General features: G+C 41.9%; 1 protein-coding gene across 1 annotated transcript in view; it reads right to left on the bottom strand.

The window, feature by feature from the left end:
• CBLB (Cbl proto-oncogene B) overlaps positions 1–22,695 on the bottom strand; it is a 138,348-nt gene that overhangs the window by 19,713 nt on the left and 95,940 nt on the right. Inside the window, exons 10-13 of the mRNA XM_054973564.1 lie at positions 21,938–22,141; positions 17,604–17,789; positions 8,663–9,031; positions 7,252–7,346 (exon numbers count right to left, since the gene is read on the bottom strand). Of these exons, the coding sequence (XP_054829539.1) occupies positions 7,252–7,346; positions 8,663–9,031; positions 17,604–17,789; positions 21,938–22,141 (854 nt within the window). The remainder of the gene's footprint in view (positions 1–7,251; positions 7,347–8,662; positions 9,032–17,603; positions 17,790–21,937; positions 22,142–22,695) is intronic.

The raw sequence follows: 22,695 nt of genomic DNA, 5'->3' as shown, positions 1-22,695 counted from the left end.
GAATTCTCCCTAGAAGTTAAGATGACAAGACTAAGGCTATCGTACTTTGGTCACATCATGAGAAGACAAGATTATCTGGAAAAGTCAATAACGATAGGAAAAGTGGAAGACAGTAGGAAAAGAGGAAGATCTAAAATGAGATGGCTTGACTCAATAAAGGAAGCCATATCCTCCAGTTTGCAGGATCTGAGCAAGTCTGTTAATGATAGGATGTTTTGTAAGTCTTTCATTCATAGCGTTGCCATAGGTTAGAGGCGACTGATGAATGATAACACACCTACAGATTAAGCTTCAGTTGCTTCCTGTTATTCACTTGACCATGGCATCCAAGCATTGACTGGGAAGGAGCCTGAAGCTTCTGGAGACTTAATTAGAAAAATCATCAGCATATTCAAGATCCAAAGGAGTTAGCTATGTTAGTCTGTAGTTGCAAAATAGAGTCCAGTTGCACCTTTATGACTAACCAACTTTATTGTAACATAAGCTTTCAAGAACCACAGCTCTCTTTGTCAGATAATTGTTCAGCATATTAAAGACACACAATTCTCAAGCTATGATCTCCTTCAATGGTCAAATATTAAAAAGCATCCAGAACAGAACAGTGTCCCATGATACCTCACATTCTACATCCCATACATAAGTCTCTAGACTTTCAGCAATTACTATGAGTTTGTTCAGGTGACAGAAAACTGAAATCTTTACCCACCCCCCAAAATCTTTACATCTGCTGTGAAAGAATGGTACAAAGAATTACACTCTCACCACCATTTTCATCTGTGTAGAATTCAAGATGTGTTCTCTGCTATCATAATTCAAGATGTTACTCATACTGAGGGAAAGCTATGCACAGGGCTCATTTTGAGGGGGAACATTCAGGAACGCAGTTCCAGTAGTTCTCCAAAGAGGTCACGTCAGTTGGCCCCGCCCACCCAATTTTTGGCCATTTTGGCCTGGATTGGGCCCAAAATGGCCAAGATTGGGCCTAAAACAGCCAGGATTGGTCCCAAAACCGCCAGGATCAGGCCTCTTATGGGTGGTGGATCACTCTCCTGCTCAGCAGTGGCCCAATTCTGACCATTTTGGGCCCCTTTTCAGCCATTTTCAGCCCCCTTTTGCCATTTTGGGCCCAATTTCGGCCCTGAATTGCCAGGATTGGGTCCAAAACAGGCAGGACAGGTGAGGTCAGGGGGTGTGGTATATGCTAATGAGTTATGCTAATGAGTTCCTGCAGCTCTTTTTCTACGAAATGACCCTTGGCTATGCATATGCTCACACTGGCTACCATGGAAAAGTTGTAAGTATGTAAAAACATTTATAGCGAAGTGGAAGACCTGCAACTATTATATGCAATTTGAAGATCTGAAGACTGTGCTTTCTTAAACTGACACTAAAATTCGTATCTTTGAAAAAAGAAATGTGATAATTAAAAACAAAAATGTGAAGCAGAAGTCACTTTATTGACAGAACAATTCAAGACTGATCTTCACACAAGATCTGTGAAATTGAAATTGAAGTTTTTGCAATGTAATATTTAACCACCTTCTGTAGAGGGAGCCAAAGGACATCAGATGCCTAAACATCAGGTGCTGTTTATGCCTCTTGCATGTACCCCAATTAAACACAACATATTTTATATGGAGTAGCCCTAACCCGACAATATAATATCTCAACTGAAGGCTGATTGCTGATCCTATGGAGCACAATAAGCCTATCTATGTAACACTGGATCCTGACTTAATTTCTTTTACAACAGACTGAATGTTATATCCAGAATGTTTATTCGTCTGAGAACACAGGTTGAAAGGTGATTCTCAGACCTGTGAAATTGGTAAACCTGGTTTACTCAATCCTGTTTTATTAATTCACTCAAAATTAATTGGTTACGAGTTGCCAAGGCAGGAATGAGTGGAATACCATCTGTGGATTCTGTGGAAAAGACAATGTAACAAGTTAACTTCAGTAAGCAGGAACCTGGTTTGTTTGTACACCTATCTTATATTAACTGGGTTAAGGAAATACATCATAACTAAAAATAGCTAGGGTTCAAGTCCTGAACTGGTTTGAAATATGATAGTTCAATTAGCTATGATTTATTTAGCTATCACATATTTTATCCTGCTGGATTAAATCAAAGGTCCAGCTAGTTACTCACAATGTCCAACCAACCAGATGTTTCTGGAAACATTACAAGCAGGTAATGTATGCAACAGCCTCCTCCTGCTGCTACTCCACAGAATCTTCTGTTCAGAGGTGTACTGCTTCTGAATATACTGATTTCATCTAGCCATCATCAATGGCTGTTAGCTATCTTCCCCAAAATTGAGCAGCACCCTTTTTAACTACCTAAACTAATGGCCATCACTACATCTTGTGACAGTGAATCCCATAATTACACACTGTGCAGATTACTGCTTTATTTTATTAATTATTAAATAATTTCCTATTGGCTCAATGTGGCTTTATATTTTGCACTGAATCTATTGCCCATCAAGTTCAATGCATCACCTCAAGTTCTAGTGTTACAGGAGAGGAAGAAAAAGTATTCCATCCTCTTTGCCCACACTATTTATAACTTTATATAAATCTCAACTTTGACCCCCCCTTAGTCCTCTTTATTTCTAAGTTAAAGTCTAAATCTTGCCCTTTCATTATAAGAGGAGATCTGTGAAGGTTCATCTAGCCTAGCACTCCGAGTGACAAACCAGATATCCCTAGAAACAAGCATGTGGGGCATGATAATGACATCAAGACAGAATCAGCCATTCACTTTCACCTCTTTTCCTGTTGCCTAATAAATGACTGGCACTAATAAAATTACAGGTGTATATGAAAATCTTGATATAGGAGTTGATGTCATCTACACTTGAAATTTTTAATTCTGATGAAAGAAAAGGTCTACACATAGAGACAGCTGTTTCCCCAGCCATTCAACACAGAGAAAATAGGTAGCATACATGATCAGTTTGCAAAGGAATCCATGTGACCTACTATTTGAAACAGCACAACTGCATATTGTTAGCTTATTCTCATACTTATATTCCATCTTTTCTCAAAAGAACTACAGACCTGCAAGATGAGGTAACTTGACTGTGTGTGTGTGTGTGTGTGTGTGTGTGTGAGAGAGAGAGAGAGAGAGAGATGGAGACAGAGAGAGAGAGACAGACACACACTGGGCTCACGATAAGCAGGGATTCATACCGATAGTTCCCTATTTGAAACAGGCACGAACCGGGAAAAAACTGAACTGTGTGGTTCATGGTTCATCACGTTTCACGAACCACAAACTTTCATGAACCTACCCCGGTTCACAAACCGGTTCATTTGGCTCGTGAAAACATCACTTCTGGGTCAGCAAATCATCACTTCCAAGTAAGCAGAAGGTTATTTCTGGGTCAGAAGGTCTGCAGAAAACTCATCCCCCATTGCCTAAGAAACTGATTGATCAGTGCCAGGCAGTGACGAACCAAAAAATGAACCAAATGAACTGGCCTAAAGTTTGTGGAAGTCCATCAGAAATGGGGCTCTGACGAACCGCCCTTTCGCAAACCACAAACTGGCCCAGTTCGTGCCGAACTTTGGTTCATATTTTGGTTCGTGCCCACCTCTATTCCCTATTCCAAGTCCAACTTTCCAACTGCTGCCCAATACCATCACTCATATTTACTCTACTACTTAGTAGTACTAAACTTTAATATAGCCACATTAGCATGTTGACCACAAAACTCATACAGAAGCACTGCCAAAAAAGGGTCCTTTGTGATAAAATTGTGAAAGCATATAACAAGGGGTAGCTTTCCGAACCTTCAAATAAAGACAGAGAGGCTTTCTGATATTTTCAAAACTGAGGCTCACTTTGTAGCTAGTTGAGGAATACTTTTAAATAATGGGATCTTGAGTTCTAAGTCCAATTTGCATTTCCTTTACACAAGCATAATGTTTGAAAATTTTATTTTAATATAATTAATGCTTTTTATTTTTATTTTAATACAATTAATGCTTCAGAACTATACCTAACAGTTCTATCCTTGAACCGAAAATCTATTGCACTGTTGAGCTTTCTCATCACCTTTATGTGTCACAAGCTCAGCAACCACAATTCCCTAATATGGTTCATTCACTTTTGTAGCCATGAATCTCATATATTCTGATTGTTCTTCCACAATTATAAAGGAATACCACACTTAACATGGTATTTTTCCTCAACAACAATTATGGCTTCATAACTGAGGTCCGAGGATGGGGGTGGGGACAGGCTGTCTTCCAGTAGTGCTGAATCGACTGAAAATGGTTATCACTGCCAAATGTAGAGACCAAATGTCATTTGTCTGCCCCAACCTTTCTACAATAAACTCTCTTAAATCTGTACCACCTGCATATATTAGCAAAGACACTGATTGTATTATGAATTCTGAGAATATTAGGAACGCCTTCCAATTTTATTGGAGTTTCACAGGGTATCCTTCGTATATGCTATATGAAATGTTGTTTAAAAATGTATACAATAGTTGTATTAGTTGTTCTTACCTAACTCCTTTCCTAATACATCAGTTATAAATAACAATCTATAATCGTGAGCATGACCCCGGAGTCAGCTGGGTATCCTGAAAGGCAGTATATAAATCGAATGTTGTTGTCATTATTATTATTATTATTAACGTAGCAGAGGCTATGAGAATGGGATTACCCCGCCCCTGCAAGTCCCCTGTTTGTAATTTACTATTGCTGATACTGTGGTTGGATTCCATAATCCATCAGAGGAAAGTGCTGACTGCTGACCATCTAGATATTCCCAACTTTCCTTTACTTCCAGCAAACATTTCTGACCCTTGCAAAATTTTATTCTTGGGTTCACAGGACACATGTGGAATAACAGCTACGCAGGTTAGAAGGCTTCAGGGAGGGGGGGAACAGGCAAAGGCAAAAATGTTCACTCCTTTCTCCTGCCTGAAAGCATATTAACGGCTACATTGCAAGGACTAAAAATCACTTTCAAAGCCCTTCAAAATAAGTATTTTTCCTTTATGAATACATTTTGTTATGTTCAAGATGACAGAGAATAGAAAAGATATACCAATTATTTAAAAATATATACGCAACAGTATTGATGTCAGGTGTCTTTCATGGATCACAGCTCATATCTTTCAAGGAGGAACCTAATCATAACCCCCTATATGATTTAATTGAGTTGTATATACTTTCTCCTGCACTCAAGAGTGACTTAGAGAAATGTACTGCAGATACACATTTATAAGCATATGAGTTGTTTGACTTCAAATGTTAGTTTTTCAGTTTTATAATTAATGGGAGCCAAAGCTCTTATTCCCTCAGTCTTTATAGTGAGTAATAATAACCAACAGAACCATTAAAGTTTCTTTGCTGACCACTACCATCATCTGCTATACTTACTCAGTGAAGTAGATAGAGTTTCCAACATAACAGGTCTAACAGAAAGTCAAATCTACTGAGAAAGTCATTTTACATCATTTTTACAGAAAATGATTTTACAGAAAAAAACAGTGTTAACAGCTATTATATAATTACTACACTGTTTTGTTAGATATTTGCATTAAATGAGAAAGCTCATCAAGTTACAGAAGTTCACCCAGCAAAAGAAAGTTTAAAAGAAGAAAAAATGAAAATGCTATATTCAGTGTTGTTTTAAATCTTATGTAAGCTTAGAAAGATAACTGGCTGACTCAAGAAATAGTTTAGCACTACTGAAAGTTTACCTTATATGAAAAGTTAACAATATTGTAGGTGTTGATTCAAAATAAATTAGAAAACACAAAAAGCAGAGGCCACATTATGACCAGAGGGAAACCAAGATAAAACTGTGACTGGTGGAAGATAGAGAAAGCATACTAATGAACCCCAAAAAACACTTCTTTCAAATGTATAATAATGAAGCATTTTCCTAGGCTCATTAGTATGCATTTTCCCAAAGTTCCTCTTTGCCTTTGGCTGATAGCTGAGGGTGGGCTATTTCTATAAATTTAAGGAACAAAGTGCAATGCCCTTTTACATATATGAAAAACAAGCCTTGGGACCCAATCCAGTGGAGCCTGAAAGGGTTTTTATTCCTCTTGACAAAGGACAAAGGAACACCTCTGCAGCTGTTACTGCCATTATAAGTAGCAGCAGCTAATGTCAATTTTTTCTATCCTGTAGTTCTATCAGTTTTCTTTGAATTTTGGAGACAGTTTATCAGGCACACAAACTACACATTTTCACTACATAGTTGCAAATAGTTTTATATGTACTGGTCGCAGACTGTAATAATTAGAGGTGGGCACGATCCCAAAAAAAATACCGATCAAGCTAATCGTGGATTTGCGCCGGCGACGATCCCAAATTAACGATCCACACCAGTCATCTCCTGTTTCCGATCCATGGATCGTGGAGGCAAAAGTGGAGGGGCACCCCGCTGTTCCCAGCGATACAGGAATGGTGGCTGATGCCAGTGACATCTGTGTGTTTGGCTGTCTGTGTTTGGCCATCAAAGCTGCCTATCAGGGTTTGCAGGGATGAGATTGGAGTGCCCATGGCTACAGAACACCCCCTTCCCTCTCCCTCCCTTGAGTGTCTTCTCCCAGCTGGTGACTGCTTTGCTGCTCCATGGTTGGAAGGAAGCCCTGCAGATCAAGGCAAGCTGGGCTTCCATTCGCATTTCCAGGGCGACAGAAGGAGGACAAACACAGCTCAGGCATTCCCCTGGATCCGTTGCCAGGGGAATAGATTACTGGCGCCTGAGTGTCTGGCTTCCCGATCCGAGCACGATCGCCCCGATCAAGCTCCGATCCAGCCCCCCTCCCAACCGCTGGATCGTTGGCTGTGCCCAAGCATGATCTGCCGGGTTCCAATCGTGCGATCGCCATTATTGTGGGTTTTCTTCGATCGTAATGCAGATCGTGCCCATCTCTAGTAATAATAAACTTGACTTGACTCACTATATACAATTTCTGGTTTGATATCACACTTATTTATGCACATTACCAATACATGCTTCTGTATAAATAAAGAATTACACGCATGTCATCCAATATAACTGTTTTGCCGTACAATAAATGTGGAAGAACCAGAACATATTATCTAACATTATTTCTCTGCATATTAAGTTTAATGTGTTTTCAAACAAAGCAACACTTTCTCTTTAAAAAAAAGCTACTAAAAGGTTGCAGAATTAACTTCAGCAAACTTATCTTCTCATAAATGGAAACATAGTACAGTCAGCATTCTTGATTTTAAACTTACTTCATATTAGGTAGGACAGAGCCAACTGGAGGAGGGGGTGAGAGCCGAGGTGGAATATCGTATTCTTCATTTCCTAAATGGCCATTTGAAAATATCTGCAAGATACAGATAATTGTAACTGTACACATTATAATCAGTTCACAACTCTCAGGCATAAAGTGGAGCTCACCATTTATTGCGTTCCCTAAGAAGGACACTTTTCACCATTCAAATTTCACTACCCAACCTGCTGACTCTGTCAATATATGCCCTCAAGATAGTTCCCTGTCAATACAATCTTATGCAAATGGTGCTCAGATCTAGGCATGTGCGGTTCGGGAATCCGATTAGGAAAAAATGCCCAAATTGGACTCGATCCCTAAAGATCTGGGATTTCCGAATCGGGGCCAGCAGATTCAGAAATCCCGAAGCAAAGCTTTCCGAAGCATTCGTAATGCTTCAGAAAGCTTCAGGGCTGAGTTTAAAGGGCCCCAGCCCTTTAAACATCACCCCAACCCCACCCCCTCCCACCCCCACTTACCTTTGCAGTGTCGGCGGCAGCGGTGGCTCTGGCCCTCCCCGTCGCCCACAGGGGTGCGGAGCAGTGGAGAAAGTCCTTCCAGCCCCTAAAACAGCCGCCGCGGCCATTTGAGAGGCATGAAGGGCCGGAGGAGGCGGCTCTGGCCTTCCCCACCACCTTGCAGGCTCAGGAGCGGTGCAGCAGTAGAGGAGCCTGCTGGCTCCAGGCCACCGCAGCCTCATGCTGCCGTGCATGCTGCCACCGTGGCCCGCCACCCCCGCTGATCCCCCTGCCCCTCCGGCCAGGTAAGTGGACAGGGGGTGGAGGGGTTGCCCCGGGGGTGGGGAGGTGGGGGGGAGTTGCTCTCCTTCACTTCAGTATGCTCTGAATATTTACGGAGCATACCTAAGTGAGTAAATACCATAACTCCGTAGCAGCTTGCCGCTTCAGAATTATGGTATTTCCAAATTTTTTCCAAACCCAAATCTTTTTGGGATGCACACCCCTACGCTGATCTCGAGGTATTTCACAAAAAGAAGCTGAACTGAGTACTTAGGTTAAACTGAGAATTACTGAACCAGTCACTGTTTGTGCAGCAGATGATAAACACTAACCAGAGTCTGTTCAAAAATCCTGGTTTGTTTGCTACTGCTGTGAACCAACAACAGCAAGAATCGCAAGGGGTTTTTCTGGCTACAATCTTGTTGCATCACTATGCCCTGGTGGCTGTACTACTAGGATTACTGCATTCTGACATACCAACTAAGCAAAGTTACTACAAACTAGGATTCATAACTGATGCAAATCTAGATAGGAAACGCTGTCATGATTAACGGTAAAAAGTAAAGAAAGAAAAAACTACTAAAATGGTGTTAAGACACAACTTCATGCATCACACTGCAGGTTGTGTACCTTAACACCTTCTGCAGGCATATCATGGCGTCTGTGTTTTCGCAGAAATCCTGGGTCAGAACCCATTCGACAGTGCCTTCCGTTTACATTTGAGCTTGCAGTGAGTCCAGGTTTTGGTGAAGCATCACCTCCTACTATTCGACATCCAACAATTTGACTTGTTCCACACAACTCTCTTGGGCACCAGGCTTCAAGTGGCATAGGCTGGTCTCTGCAAGGCACGCTTTCAGGATGATGCAAGTGTCTACTTAATCTATTATCTGGTGGAATAGGAGGGGGCCTTTCTGGTGGTGGTGGTGGAGGATCACGTACAGGTGGTGGTGGTGCCGGAAGAGGCTTGTCTTGTTTCCTCGCCATACATGGAGAAGACTAGAAATGCAAAATAAAGCAATGCATCCTTACAAATAAATACACAATGGCAACATAATCCCCCCCCCCCAGCAGGTTTGTAGGCACTGGAACTACTGAGAAATTATTTCCCCAGTAACAAAAATGTTGACAATAATTTTCAGACCTAGAATAGTGCTCTAATTTCTGTCATTTATTTCATTTATAGCCCACCTTTCTCACTGAGACTCAAGGTGGATTACACAGTGTAGGTCAATACAAACATTTAAAAACAATGCAATAAAGTAAGGATTGCAGAAATTGGAATTAGTGATGTTCACTTCAGGTTTCTGATTCAGGAAAAATACGCGAATCAGACCCAATCTGTAAAGATTCAGGATTTTCGAATCACAGGCAGCATGCTGGCCCCAATTTGGAAATCCCGACTCAAAGCTTCCCAAAGCGATTCAGGTCACATCTGGAAGCTCTGGGGCCCTTCCTGGGCTTCAGCTGGCCCGCAGGGGCACACCTCTAATTAGAATACAAGCAGAATCCGATATAGAGTTGAAAACAATGCTGATACAAAGCATAAGCAATTCAACACAGAATAAATAACACAGAAACTACTCAGTAGGTATACAGTAGTAATTAGTAAGCACGGATGTTTGGAAATATGAAAGAGAAATATTTCTTTTTCAAATTCCAAGGGCAGATGATTCTAGGAATATGTTAAGGAATGCTCTGAATCTACGACATTTATTTCCAGAAAACTGTGAGAGTCATTGCTTAAGTCTTAAGATAATATATTCTTTGTATATTTACATGCATGCCTCACACTTGTCACTGCACTTTTTTGTCAGCAAATAAAAATCAGAATTTGAGTTTAAGCAATTAAAAGTTGAAAGATTATTTACCTAAAATTTATTTTTAAAACATTAGAAACACAAAATAGATAATAACAGCTATAAAGAATGCATTATGATTTCCAAGAGAGGCATCGCTAAGTATAACCAATTCCCTGTATACAGTATCATGTTTATAATCTCATATTAAAGTCTGTTAGGACTCAGGACAAGCAAGACAGAATCTTCACTGCCTATTTAAATGACAGAGTTAATTAAAAATATCACAGCAGTGAGCACACATTTTATGTACTTCAGTTAATATCATGCAACTAGAATGAAATTTAATTTGTAAACAGAACTGTCAAATCTGAATGCAAATGCTGATAAAATAAACTGTTTATTACAGGGTATACATACACATGCAGTTTTCAATTAAAAATCTAATTTTATTTTGTGTACGCAAATAGCCCTTTGCTCTTATGAAGCAGTTTGTTTGGTTACTTCATTTATACCCTGTCCTTCTCCCCAATGGGAGCGCAAAGCAGCTTGTATCATTCTTATCTCCTTCATTTTATCATCACATCAATCCTGTGAAGTAGGTTATGCTGAATGTTTACAACTGGCCCATGGTCACTCAGCAAGCCCCATGGCAGTGTCAGAATACGCTTCTGGGTCTGACACTTTAACCACTACACCACACCACTACATATTTGTATTTGACTGCTGGCTATCCTTCCAGCTTTAAGGTGCACATATTTTGTTTTCTAAAATGCCACTTTAGAAATGGTAATACTATTTTAGAAAACTGTATCCTAAAACTCCATTTGAGAATTTAATTCGCTCCATTTTATCCCAAAATATCCACATAATTTTTACATCACATCATAACCTAAGAGAAAGGATCAATAACCATTTTATTTATATTTATGTAACTTGCAAAAAGAAAAATATTATAATATTATTGATAAATGAATCAGGATTACTATAACAGCTTTTTCTCTGACATTTTTAGGTCAGTTCTGGAGCTTTAAATGGTAGAGCAAGGTATAAGGGCAGTACAAGAAGAATATTCAGCAATATATGCTTTACTGTATTTTATTATCTAATTACTTCTAGGGATGTGCGGGCCAGCTGAAGATTAAAGGGCCTCCTGGGCATGCTGGAGAGAGGGATCTTAAAGGGGAAAACGCTCCTCACGGCATTTGCAAATGGTGCAGGGAGCCTTCTACCCTTTAAGCTCTTCCCCCGTGCCTCCAGCCAGCTGGAGAGGGGAAGAGCTTAAAGGGTAGAAGGCTCCACACCTTGTTTGCGGACAGCGCGCGGAGCCTTCTCCCCTTTAAGCTCTTCTCCTGTGCCTCCAGCCAGCTGGAGAGGGGAAGAGCTTAAAGGATAGAAGGCTCTGCACCCCGTTCACAAATAGGGCACGGAGCCTTCTAACTTTTAAGCTCTCTTAAAAGAGAGCTCCCTCCCTCCAGCCATTAGCGAAGGAGGGGGAGGAGGCCGCAGCAGCCATTTGAGGGGCAGAAAGGGTCAGAGGAGCCAGCTCTGTGCTTCCCCGCCACCAAGTTGATCAGCATCCCCTCTCCCTGCCTGCCAGGTAAGTGGGGTGGGGGGTTCCCCCAGGGGGGTGGGGTTTTTTTTGCTCCCCCTCACTTCAGTATGCTCCCAATCTTTACAGAGCATACCAAAGCAAGCTAAATACCAGCCGCTTCGGGATTCTGGTAATTCCGGATTTTTTCCCCGCTTCGGGGAAACTCGAAGTGGGAAACCTGAATTTTTTAGCAGTGTACACCCCTAGTTACTTCTAAAGATAGCAGTGTGGCAGATCTCCAGGATGGATATGGTAACAGTTTTATGACATCCAACTCAACCAAAGAATGGAAGATTTGTATTCACTTGCCGTGAAGCTTCCTTTCTCGGTGGTCCAGGAGTGGGGCAGTCCTTACCTTTGGGATATAGCTCCTCCTCTCCGAAGGCAGGGTCAATCAGCTGATTTTGATCCTGGAGGGGAGGGGCTTGTCCCTGGAATCACCAGTCTGTTCCCAAGCCCTGACTCCCCATCATGATACCAGAAGGGAAAATAATAACTCCCCTCAATTTTTTTTTAATAGAAAGATCCCTCCCTTGAATCCACTGGGAGGAAGACTATCATCCTAACTCTTTATCCAATCCTAGAAGCTGCCCTGCAAGAAACTCGGGTGGGCAGGACTGCCCCACTCCTGGACCACCAAGAAAGGAAGCTTCACAGTAAGTGAGTACAAATCTTCCATTCTCCAGTGGTCCTAGGAGTTACTTTTGGGACATACAAGAGCAGTGTACCCCAGGGTGCTTCCTAGTCTGGCTTCCAGGCCTAGAGGGTGTGTATTAGTACACTCCTGCTAAAGGTTGTCTCTGGGGAAGACAACTTAGACAATTATTGGGAAGACCACCTTATCGATCATTTATAACGACTAAAGGATTTATGGATTGCCTGTGTCGCTGTTTCCCTTAGTGAGTGCGCCCTGACATCTATGGGCATCTCCAGACCTCTGGCTTGACATGCCAGAATTATGTACCTCTGCTTTACCTACTTAGCCAAGAAAAGGACACTCTGGGTCCCAAGAAGGGCCTCCTGCAAACACACAACTAGCATCCCAGACTTCTGAAACACTGTTTAGTCCTGCCCAAGTGGAATCTCACATCTCTACATATATCAAGGTAGTGAGATTTATTTATTCATTTTCTTCCTGTGCTTTGGATTAGATTAGAAGGAGGTAAGTACTATCTCTCCTGTCTTATGAAAACATGAAGTTCACCTTTGGAAGAAATTTGTTTTTGTTCATAATTTGCTCTACCATCTTGGAGGAAAGGACATGGCTCTCTATCTACTGCTAGTGCCTGCCATTCTGACACTTGTCTAGCTGATTTTATTCTCATCTGAAAGATGGTTTTAAACGTCAGTTCCTTTAGGGAACATGAGGTCATAGGCTCAAGGCATTTTTGTACAATGCTCTCAATACCAGATTAAGATTTCATGTGGGGAAAACCAGCGAATCCTTGGAAGATTCTACAATGAGGCCCCCTTTTAGAATCCACTGCCATGAAGGTGATATATAAGGGAATGTTCCTTTCTAGAACCCCTAATTGGTCACTACCTGTTGTCTAAGGGTGTTGGTATTAAGACTTTTCTTCAACCCCTCTTTGAAGAAAAAGATAGTAACTCCCTAATTAGCCCCAAAAGATCACATGACTCTATCCATGCACTCTTCTAGGAACTTGGCAGGAATTTTTATAAACTCTGTGGAACTCTTCCTGGCGATTAGCATAGTACCAATCATGCCTTCAGTTTAGTCCAACCCTATTAGCTGTTTGTGTTCGACCTCCACACTGTGAGGCTTGTCAGAGCTGGTTAGGGGTGTCGTATTGATCCCTGCATCAATGGGCCCTCCTGCAGCGGAGGTGCCAGGGATCCATGCTTGAAAGATTCTTCAGGTTTTGAGACCATGTCTTTCTGGACCTGAAGGTTGCTATTAGCATCACTTCTGCACTTTACTGTGTGATCTTCTGAACAGCTCTGTGCAATAGCTGTACTGTGGAAGACATACAGGACGTGTGAAGGCAGCTTGCTGCTCACATCATCTATTCCTATGGTTTGAGGGTTTCTTCTCCTTGCGCCTTGTTGAAAACTGTGGTAGATCAGTTGGGGAAATCTCTCTGGAAAGCATCCATTCTGCTTGGTTCATCACTCTCTGCCTTAGCCAGTCCGCCTCAGAGTTGTCCTCTGTATAAACATATAGTGACCTGTGGGAAGAGTCTGAGATTCCACCATACCGCATCTGATGGCTCCGAGTTCCAAAGGATTTACCCTGTTGATCATTTGTCCTTCAGCCAGATGCCCTATGCCATTCCTCCTTGGGTGTGGGATCCCCATCCCCAAAGACATGTCCATAGTCATCACTGTTCTCTCTGGTTCCTTGAGTGGGACACCAACATGGGACTGAATGAGGTACAGCCACTGGTTGTTTTCCTGTTTGAGGATCTCTGGCAATTCAACTATCTTGGACCTCTTGTGATCTAACATCCCATGATATGGCAACAGGCATTTCTGAAGTGCGCAGATCAAGATGTCGTTTGGATATGGGAAAGGAGCCACTCTCCGTGGCCTAGCCATGCTATCAGTGATACTAGGATTCTGAAGAACACCATAGGTGGTGTTTTCAGCTCAAAGGAAAGGCCCAATGGTGGAAGTGCCTCTGAAAGATTGATGGAAGCCAGACAATCTCCCTTCTGAATGGCAGTCATGACAAATTTTACCCTTTCCATTCCCACCTTCTTGTTCCTAGGCATCTATTTTATTTGACCAAATTCCTTTGGATCTAGGGGAAAAGCGACCAAGTGGCACAGAACTGAATTCCACTGATCACAGTATCTGCCTGTTTCTTATTATTAACTGCCAAGGGTTTGTCAAATATTGTAAGCATCCCCCAAACACCATCGTGCTTGCTGCCTTTGTGTAGACACATTGAGTTCCCTTCTTTGGCCCCTTAGTATTCAGATCAGATGAGTTGAGGGAGAAAGTAATACCCTCCTCTCGATGTTTGGTCTGCTTTCCTTTATTTAGAGTTTCTCCAGACAGGTTGATATCTTTGAAAGGAACCACGGTTACTTTGGCTTTCAGGCAAATGATCCACGTTCCAATTTCTAAGCTAAGTGTTGTGCCTGGTTGCCTGAAAACCATGATCCTTGTTGACCACAGCATAGCACATTGCCGGGGCTATTATCTTAGTTTTGCTCTTTGGCAGGGGTTTACTGCTCACTGCAGCCAGGTCTGAGACCCAAGAGAATGTAACTCTAGAAAGGAGTGGAGCTGTCACCAATGCTCTGAAGGATGTAGCGGAAACTTCCAATTTTCTGTGCACAGCCAGTTCAAACCACCTGAGGCTGGAATCCTAGGTAGTCCTTCCTTGTCAACGGGCAGCACAAGATTAGATGGCAGGCTGGTTACCAGATCATCCACCAATGGCAGCTTGATCCTCTCAGTAACCCCTGTAACTAATGTATAAGACTTGGGGGGGAAAGGAAATAAGAGTAGTTAGTTTTGCCAAAGTGTTCCCCTTAGACTTCTACAAGTACTTGAGACTACTGGAAGGGAATCCCTGATGGGATTATTCCTGATTCTAGGGAGGATTCTCTTCAACTCCTTAGTCCTTAAGGGAGAAGACTCCAGGATCCTCATCACCTTAGGGAGCTTTCTAGGATACGGCTCCTGAGGAAGACCTGCTAGGGAATTTTCCCTTCTTTTAACTGCTCCTCTTTCTTCTTGGCTGAGGGAGAAAACTGATAGCTCAGGGTCCTCAGGTTGATAGCTTAACCGAGATCTGTGCTCTTAATGGCCCTTGCCTCCTCTTAAATCTGGGGAGGGGGCATCCCTTTACCTATCTGGAGTCAGACTCCCATACCAGAATGCCTCTCTTGCCCATCTGAGAGTCTAGCTGCTAGACTCTATTGGTGTGCCTTCAGGACCTCTTTGAATTCCTTACTTCCTTACTTCATCCTGGGCCATGCCAGTTCATTTGTTAAATAGTAACTATGGCTGCGATTATGTAAATAGGGGGCATGTGATTTCTTTCTCCTTAGTGGTGGAAAATGTCATCCAGTCATAGTTGCCTCTGCAACACTGGTCTTTTTTGGAGGTCTCCCATCCAATTGCTAACCAAGGCCAACCCTACTGAGGTACTGAGATCTGATGAGATCTGGCTTGCCTGGACTGTGATATCACAGTCAGGGGTTGTGATAAGGTCAGAATCATCATTATTCCCCCAGAACCGCTAGGTAATTGAGACTTTTACCCAAGGCCAGCCACCAAGTTCAAGTAATTATGGGACTCGAACCAGCAGGGTAATGATTCATGGCCCAGCACTTAACCACAACATTACAGCAACTCATTTCAGGCTTCATTGCCTGGTGGATGCAAACCCCAGACCTTCTCCTTTTCACTAGACTCTTGAGACGCCCGGGAGTAGGCCGAGGCCTAGGAATTGGGCAAGTTTAGGCCGTAGGCTTGCACTCTCTGAGGCCTAGAGGGAGGCTAGGCCTGCCTTTGCTGACCTACCACCAGCAGAAAATTTTCCAGGCCTTCTTGCCTGACGGGTCCAGGCCCTTGGGCTCTTTCTCTTTCACTTGCCTATTGAGAGGCCTAGAAGAGGCTGAGGCCTGGGAGTTTGGAAAATCTAGGCCGCAGGCTTGCATTTTTAGAGGCTTGGGAGATGGCTAGGCCTGCCTTTCCTGACATTCTGCCATCTAGGCCCCTGGGCATTTCTCTTTCACTGGCCTGTTGAGAGGCCCAGGAGGGGCTGAGGCCTGGGAGTTTGGAAAGTCTAGGCCGGAGGCTTATGCTATTTGAGGCCTGTGAGGTGGCTAGGTCTGCCTTTGGGCTGCCCACAGAAATTTCTGCCCAAAGAAATGTTCCCTCCAAAAGGAGAAATGAAAGTGAAAGTGTACCTCACAAGTGCCGGCTGAAAGGCAAGAGAAATAAAGGAGGGCTCCCTTTTATTTAGGGCGAGCTGGCTCTGAGGCTTCTGCTACTCTTTTCTCCTCCCTCCTTCCTTTCGCTGCCGCCATTACCCGCAGGATCAGTCTTACCGCGGTTCAGTTGGGGCTGCCGGGGTTGGAGCAGGTCCTCTGCTGCTGCTGGAGGCTCATCCTTCCAAGTCTGAGGGAGTTCCCGATAATATCGGTCTCTACAACAGGCTACCACAGACTCAAACACTGCACCCTCTGGCCGTCTGAGAAGATGGGGTTCCTTCCAACCCGAAGGTGGGGAACCTTGGTGGAGTTTTGCGGTTGTGGCCGTGGAACCTAGGAACAACCTAGGGCCGTCGGCTCTAATGCTCGCTGTCGCTCCGAGCGAAATGGGGGTGGGGTAGGCGGTAGGGCCTTTCCTTTCCCCTGCGAGCTCCTCACTGCCTGTGGCCTCGGCCTCCCTGAGTACTGGGATTACAGGCGTGTGCTACCACGCCCGGCTCATCTCTGGCAGTTTCTTCTTCACCAGGATCACTGCGCTCTGCAGAGCGTTGCTGAAGACGTCCTGCTCGGATGGCAGGGCCAGAAAGACTGGTGATTCCAGGGACAAGCCCCTCCCCTCCAGGATCAAAATCAGCTGACTGACCCTGCCTTCGGAGAGGAGGAGCTATATCCCAAAGGTAAGGACTGCCCCACTCCTGGACCACCGAGAAAGGAAGCTTCACGGCAAGTGAATACAAATCTTCCATTCTTTGGTTGAGTTGGATGTCATAAAACTGTTACCATATCCATCCTGGAGATCTGCCACACTGCTATCTTTAGAAGTAACTAGGGGTGTACACTGCTAACCCTGCCTTCGGAGAGGAGGAGCTATATCCCAAAAGTAAGGACTGCCCCACTCCTAGGACCACTGGAGAATAGGCTAAAGAATGGGAAAGGGGACTACAAGAACAAAGTAAGTCTTTCCTGCCCAATCACCTAAGAAAGAGCTGAAGGAAAAGGAATCTTTACCCCTCCTTTTCTTTATCAAATGTACGCACTGTAGTTTGGACATAGACACAGAAGTTCTCACCGTTGCTGTTACTGACTGCAACCCCTTGCCCTACATTTCCATCTTTGTGAGGCAGGGGTTTAGAAGGATGGCTGCAGTGGAAACTTTATGAGCCCCCAGTTTGCATATGGGAGTTGCATCTCTGTTTGTATCTCACCTGGTTTCTTCAGAAAGTTATAAACCTATATTCTAAATAGCATGGCCAAATCAGACTTACTTTTGGTGAATTGGTAGGGCTGGCACAAGGAGATCGAGCAACTCCCTTCTGAATGAGATCTAGTCGAGGAGGCACTGGTGGAAGGCTGAGATGGGGCCCTTGCAGTGGATCAAGAAGAGGTTTTCTTCTTTGTGCAAGTGGAGAAGATCCTGGAGATGTCACAGGGGAATTCTGTCTTTCGGTACACTTTAAGAAGGAAGGAAATCTTACTAATATTCAGATGGTAAGTGAATATATAATTTTCATTGCTGAGATATCTGAACAATGTCTGGGGAATTATTCAAGTACTTCATAATACTGTTTATCAATCATTTGCACCCATTGATCTTCCAGCAGAAGGTACTGACAGATTTGAATCTTCCTCATTTTCCCCATCCCCACAGTGGTTCTTTCTACCCAAGGGAAAGTTAATTCTGGGGTCAGGGGATTCATGTGGACTAGTAGCCACATAGGGTACAAAACTTGTTCAGTGAGAAGAAACAAGGGAAAAATATTTGATCCTTGAGCTCAAGGACTTCTGAATCTATAACATTTGCTATTATGCTAATACATCCAGGTTTGAAGACTAAAAGGTAGAGATTTACTTTCACAGCTGATATGCAAAACTGAAAGAGAATTAGTAATGCCAGATTTCTGTCAAGATATATACTGATTCATACTACATTATGGTGAAACTTGCTGAAAAACAAATTTCAATGGACTTAGACAGGAGTAACTTTGCTTAGGATTTCACTGTTAATTACAATCTACTACCAATGCAGTACATGAACATATATATTGCTTAAAAACACACTCCTGAGGGATAACTCCTGAGCCCGCTTGCGGGGAGGGCGGAATACAAATGTGAAATAAATAAATAAATAAATAAATAAATAAATAAATAAATAAATAAATAAATAAATAAATAAATAAATAACCTCTCTCCTGCTGAGTTGCAAACATTTGAGGGGACAGTACAAAAGTTTGATACTTAAATATCTCACTGCTGGCTATAAGCTGCATACTGCTGGTGGAGGATACTAATTCAGACGGATTTCAAAAGATATTAGGGAGATTCACAGAGGATAGATTTCTCAATGGTAGTTATCCATGATGGAACGTCATATTCAAAGGCAGAATGCCACTGAATGCCAGTTGCTGGAGGGCAGCAGCAGGAGAAGAATACTGTTTTCCTCCTCTGCTTGTCACCTTGCTGGACACATCTGGTAGTTAGATGAGAAGTATGTGGTGTCTGACTACATATACTTAGTTTGATCAAACAGGACTCATATGGCATACTGTAGGTCTTCTAGTATTATTGGTTTCCTATTGTTTGTCAACCTTGGATTGGTTTTGAATGCAGATCTCTTACAAGACAGAGGTATGGATGATCGGCAACCCCTTTCAACTTGGAGAGAATGAGGATTCCTGTCATGGACAGGAAATGGTCCCTATATCTTTGGTGCATTGATCATTATTTTCCAGCTCCACTTGGAAAAAGTTTACAGGAATTTCTCACAGATATAAACCTACGGGTCATTCATTTATGACTTTAAAACTTCAAGGCTAGACTAACTTTCGAGGATATTACTTCAATAGAATTTAACATAACATACGAGTTCTCAAGTGGTCTCCCATTAATCAACTGCCCTGACCAAGATCTACTTATTTTTAGCAAGTTTACTGTATCATATGACTTTAAATCTCATCTTATGTAAGGCAGCCCATGACAGCTCAGGGACCTCGATTTTGTATAAAATGGTGAGACCTGGCTCCCTACTGAGTTCAGTTCAATGGCTCATAATTATATAAGGAGCTTCAAATGGCTTGGAGCCCTGAGTATTTGAGAGGTCAACTCTACTCCTGTATTTCACCATGAAACACACTTGCTTTACCCACTATGAACAAATCAAGATCTCAAGATCATACAGAGGAGCTCTCTTGGTGATTGTCACTCAAATCTGGAATTCTTTTTTCCAGAAACTTGCAAACCACAGCAAGTATATCTTTAAAACATTTCAAGTGATTTGCAGATCATGCTCCTTTGGGGGATCCCCCATCCCCTAGTACAGAGGTGTACAACATGGTGCCATGGGCACTTCCTTTTCTGGTGTCCACCAAATGTTTTAAGAAAGTCGATGAGGTCAGGTGGGGCTTCTGCAAAGCATGGCTTCCTTTTGGCCATCATAGTATTGACTGTCTGTGTATGTGTTTAAAAACATTGCTTTTGCAGAAACTGCTTCCACAGAATTGGGATCTTCACGGTGTGACTGAAGATAAGCTGAAGCTGCCATTTTGTGGCTGGCTCCATCTCCTGCAGCAGCCATTTTGTGGCAGTCATATTGTTGCTGCACCTAGCACACTGCATCAGAATTCCAGTGTGCTAGGTGCAGCAACAATATGACTGCTACAAAATGGCTGCTGCAGGCTGCTGCCAGCAGGCTCAAAAAGGTTGGGGATCCCTGCCCTAGTAGAAGTCATTTAAGGGGAAGGGCTAAACTGTTGCTATTATTTCCACAGTATTTTTATGATTTAAAAATTTATTTTGTAAAAATTTGTTTTTTGCCTGTCACTTTTTGTTTGACCCAGAAAAGACATTAAATGATATATGCTAAGGTTGCACGTAATTTCAATGCACACCAAGGGGAAAAAATAGTTATGGCCTTGATACTTGAATGCAAAATCCCAAATGAAGTGTTTTATGTGAGGCCTGAAGTGCTTGAAATAGGTGTCACTTTTCTATTCATGAGACATCATGTTATCATCTTTGGAATTAAATATTCAAAAATAATTTGTTGACAGAAAGATGCATCAATAAAATCAGAAAGAGTTTAGAGAAAGTTTATAGAAAGCAACTTAGATAAACATTTGAACCCACATTTTACAATAGCTCTCTTTGATATACAGTAGGCTAGCAATATGGCCACTCAAAATAAAATGTCACAACCATTAAGAATGAACAAATAAAACTTGTAAGTTTGCCAGAAATTCAAGAGAAATGTAGGAGGGAAAAAAAGAATCCTTTATACCTAAGGTCATTTGGTCATAATTCATTAAACACATAGTTACTCATCCTCTCTAAAAGAAGCTGCTCGTGATAAATATCTGCTTTCAGTCTGGCTGACTTCTCATAACTATTTTGAAGACAACAGTGTGAATCAAAGTCAGTTTTTGGGACAGTGAGAGTAAACCATTAAATTAGAAGACTGAAGAGCTCCCAAGACAAAGCAACTTTTCATAGGGTTTAGTTGTAGGAAGTGTGGTCATGAAACATGATTTGGAACTAATATGCTCTACATTGGAAAAGTTTCTAATGGTGCTACTATTTCCCTCTCAGTTTTGTAACAGCAATGCATTTTATTTTAAATTTACAATTCTCTTTTCAACCAATCAAAGTTTATAATATCATAGGCCTTGCAAGATAATTTAGGCCAATTTTACCTTTGATGTGGCTTTATTTATTGACTTCTAGGTTATAATGTATATCTAGCTAATAATTTTGGCTTGGTCACCAAAATGAAACAATAATTTGGATTGTTACATCAAATTAAATTGCTGTTTGAAGGGATGAAAGGAGTTTAAATTCTGGTGGTTTTGTATTACATTCATTTATAAAATATAACGTATTCACACAATAGGCTAAAAGAGATTAGCCAAAACATAGAAAAAATATGACAGTAAAAGGAAATTAAGCATTGGTTAACTAAATTAGGCTCTTATCAAGAATAGAGCAAATATTTGAAATTACTTGCAAATATAATATACAAAAGTCTATAGGATAATCCATATTTTAATTTTTTGCCAGTTTTCTTTTATAACTATCCTATATGTAGTTTAAAGTGTATATATTCGAGCTACAGGAATTATGTTTTATGTGTGGACTTCTGATTGGTCACAAGTCAGAGACAGGATGCTAGACTGGTTATTTCATGTGATCCAGCAAGACTCTTTTATGTTCCCCAGTCACCAGATCAAATAGCTAAGAAACTCAAGATATGAAATCTAGTTCTACCATAACTAATCATTCACAGTAATTTCAGGTTGCTAATAGCCCTGCCGACAGTTTTATCATACACTGAGTTGGACCCAGTCAGCTTTCCAACTCACTCATTCAAACCCTATCCTATATGTTTTTTGCCATGTAGATCCCATAATTCTCAGAATAGCCTTTTTGGTGATCAGAGCTCCTCCTCCTTGGTGGAAAAGCTGGTTGTGTGAAAGCCAATCTGTATACATTAACGTGTAACACAATTTAGTAATTCAGCACCTTTTTATTATACTTGGGAGAATATTACAGATTCTTCTATTTCACTTATACCTACAAAACAGTCTACATTTGAGAGAAACGTATATACCTTTCTCACAGAAGCTAGTCGATTCATCATTAAACATTCTTCTCTGTCATCATCATCATCCAAGTCAAGCATGGGTAGACTAAAGCTATCCATAATGCTGCAGCACCTGGTGTTTTCATCCCTGGGGTCAAATGGATCCACAATGATAGGCTCAGTTCCTTTAATTTCACAGCGGCAGAAAGGACATCCTTGACCATCAGATTCCTATAGGTGAACAAGAAACACTAACCTTAACTAATGAACGAATGAACATAAATACACACACACACATGTATTTGGAGGTACAAAAGGTACATGGGATAAAGAAAACAGGTCAACAGAATTTTACAGAAGCAAGCCTTTCAATTAATTAATTAATTATCAGTTTATATTCCACCCTCCCCACATTTCCAGCAGGCTCAGGGCGGATTACAGGCATATACACTTAAAATATATAAAACAATTATTATAAATTAGCAACCATAAAACATCCAAACATATTACACAATTTAAAATACATACAAAAACCTGAACATAGCAGCACAACTGACCAGCCTAAGTCATCTTCAGAGCATCTTCGTAATAAAATGATGATTTAAATGGGGGGTATTTGTGTGGTGGGGAGGGCCCAATCCACCATCAACCGGTCGGGGGGCTCCACCTAGCACTGCCCATATGCCTGGCAGAACAGCTCCGTCTTACAGGCCTGGTGAAAGGATAAGTCTTGCCGGGCCTTGGTATCATCAGACAGAGTGTTCCATCAGGCTGGGGCCAGGACT

The sequence above is a fragment of the Eublepharis macularius genome, chromosome 3 (assembly GCF_028583425.1).
Source record: "Eublepharis macularius isolate TG4126 chromosome 3, MPM_Emac_v1.0, whole genome shotgun sequence".
Taxonomy (NCBI): domain Eukaryota; kingdom Metazoa; phylum Chordata; class Lepidosauria; order Squamata; family Eublepharidae; genus Eublepharis; species Eublepharis macularius.
Note: the sequence above shows the minus strand (reverse complement) of the source record. Positions and strands in the feature narration are given on the sequence as shown.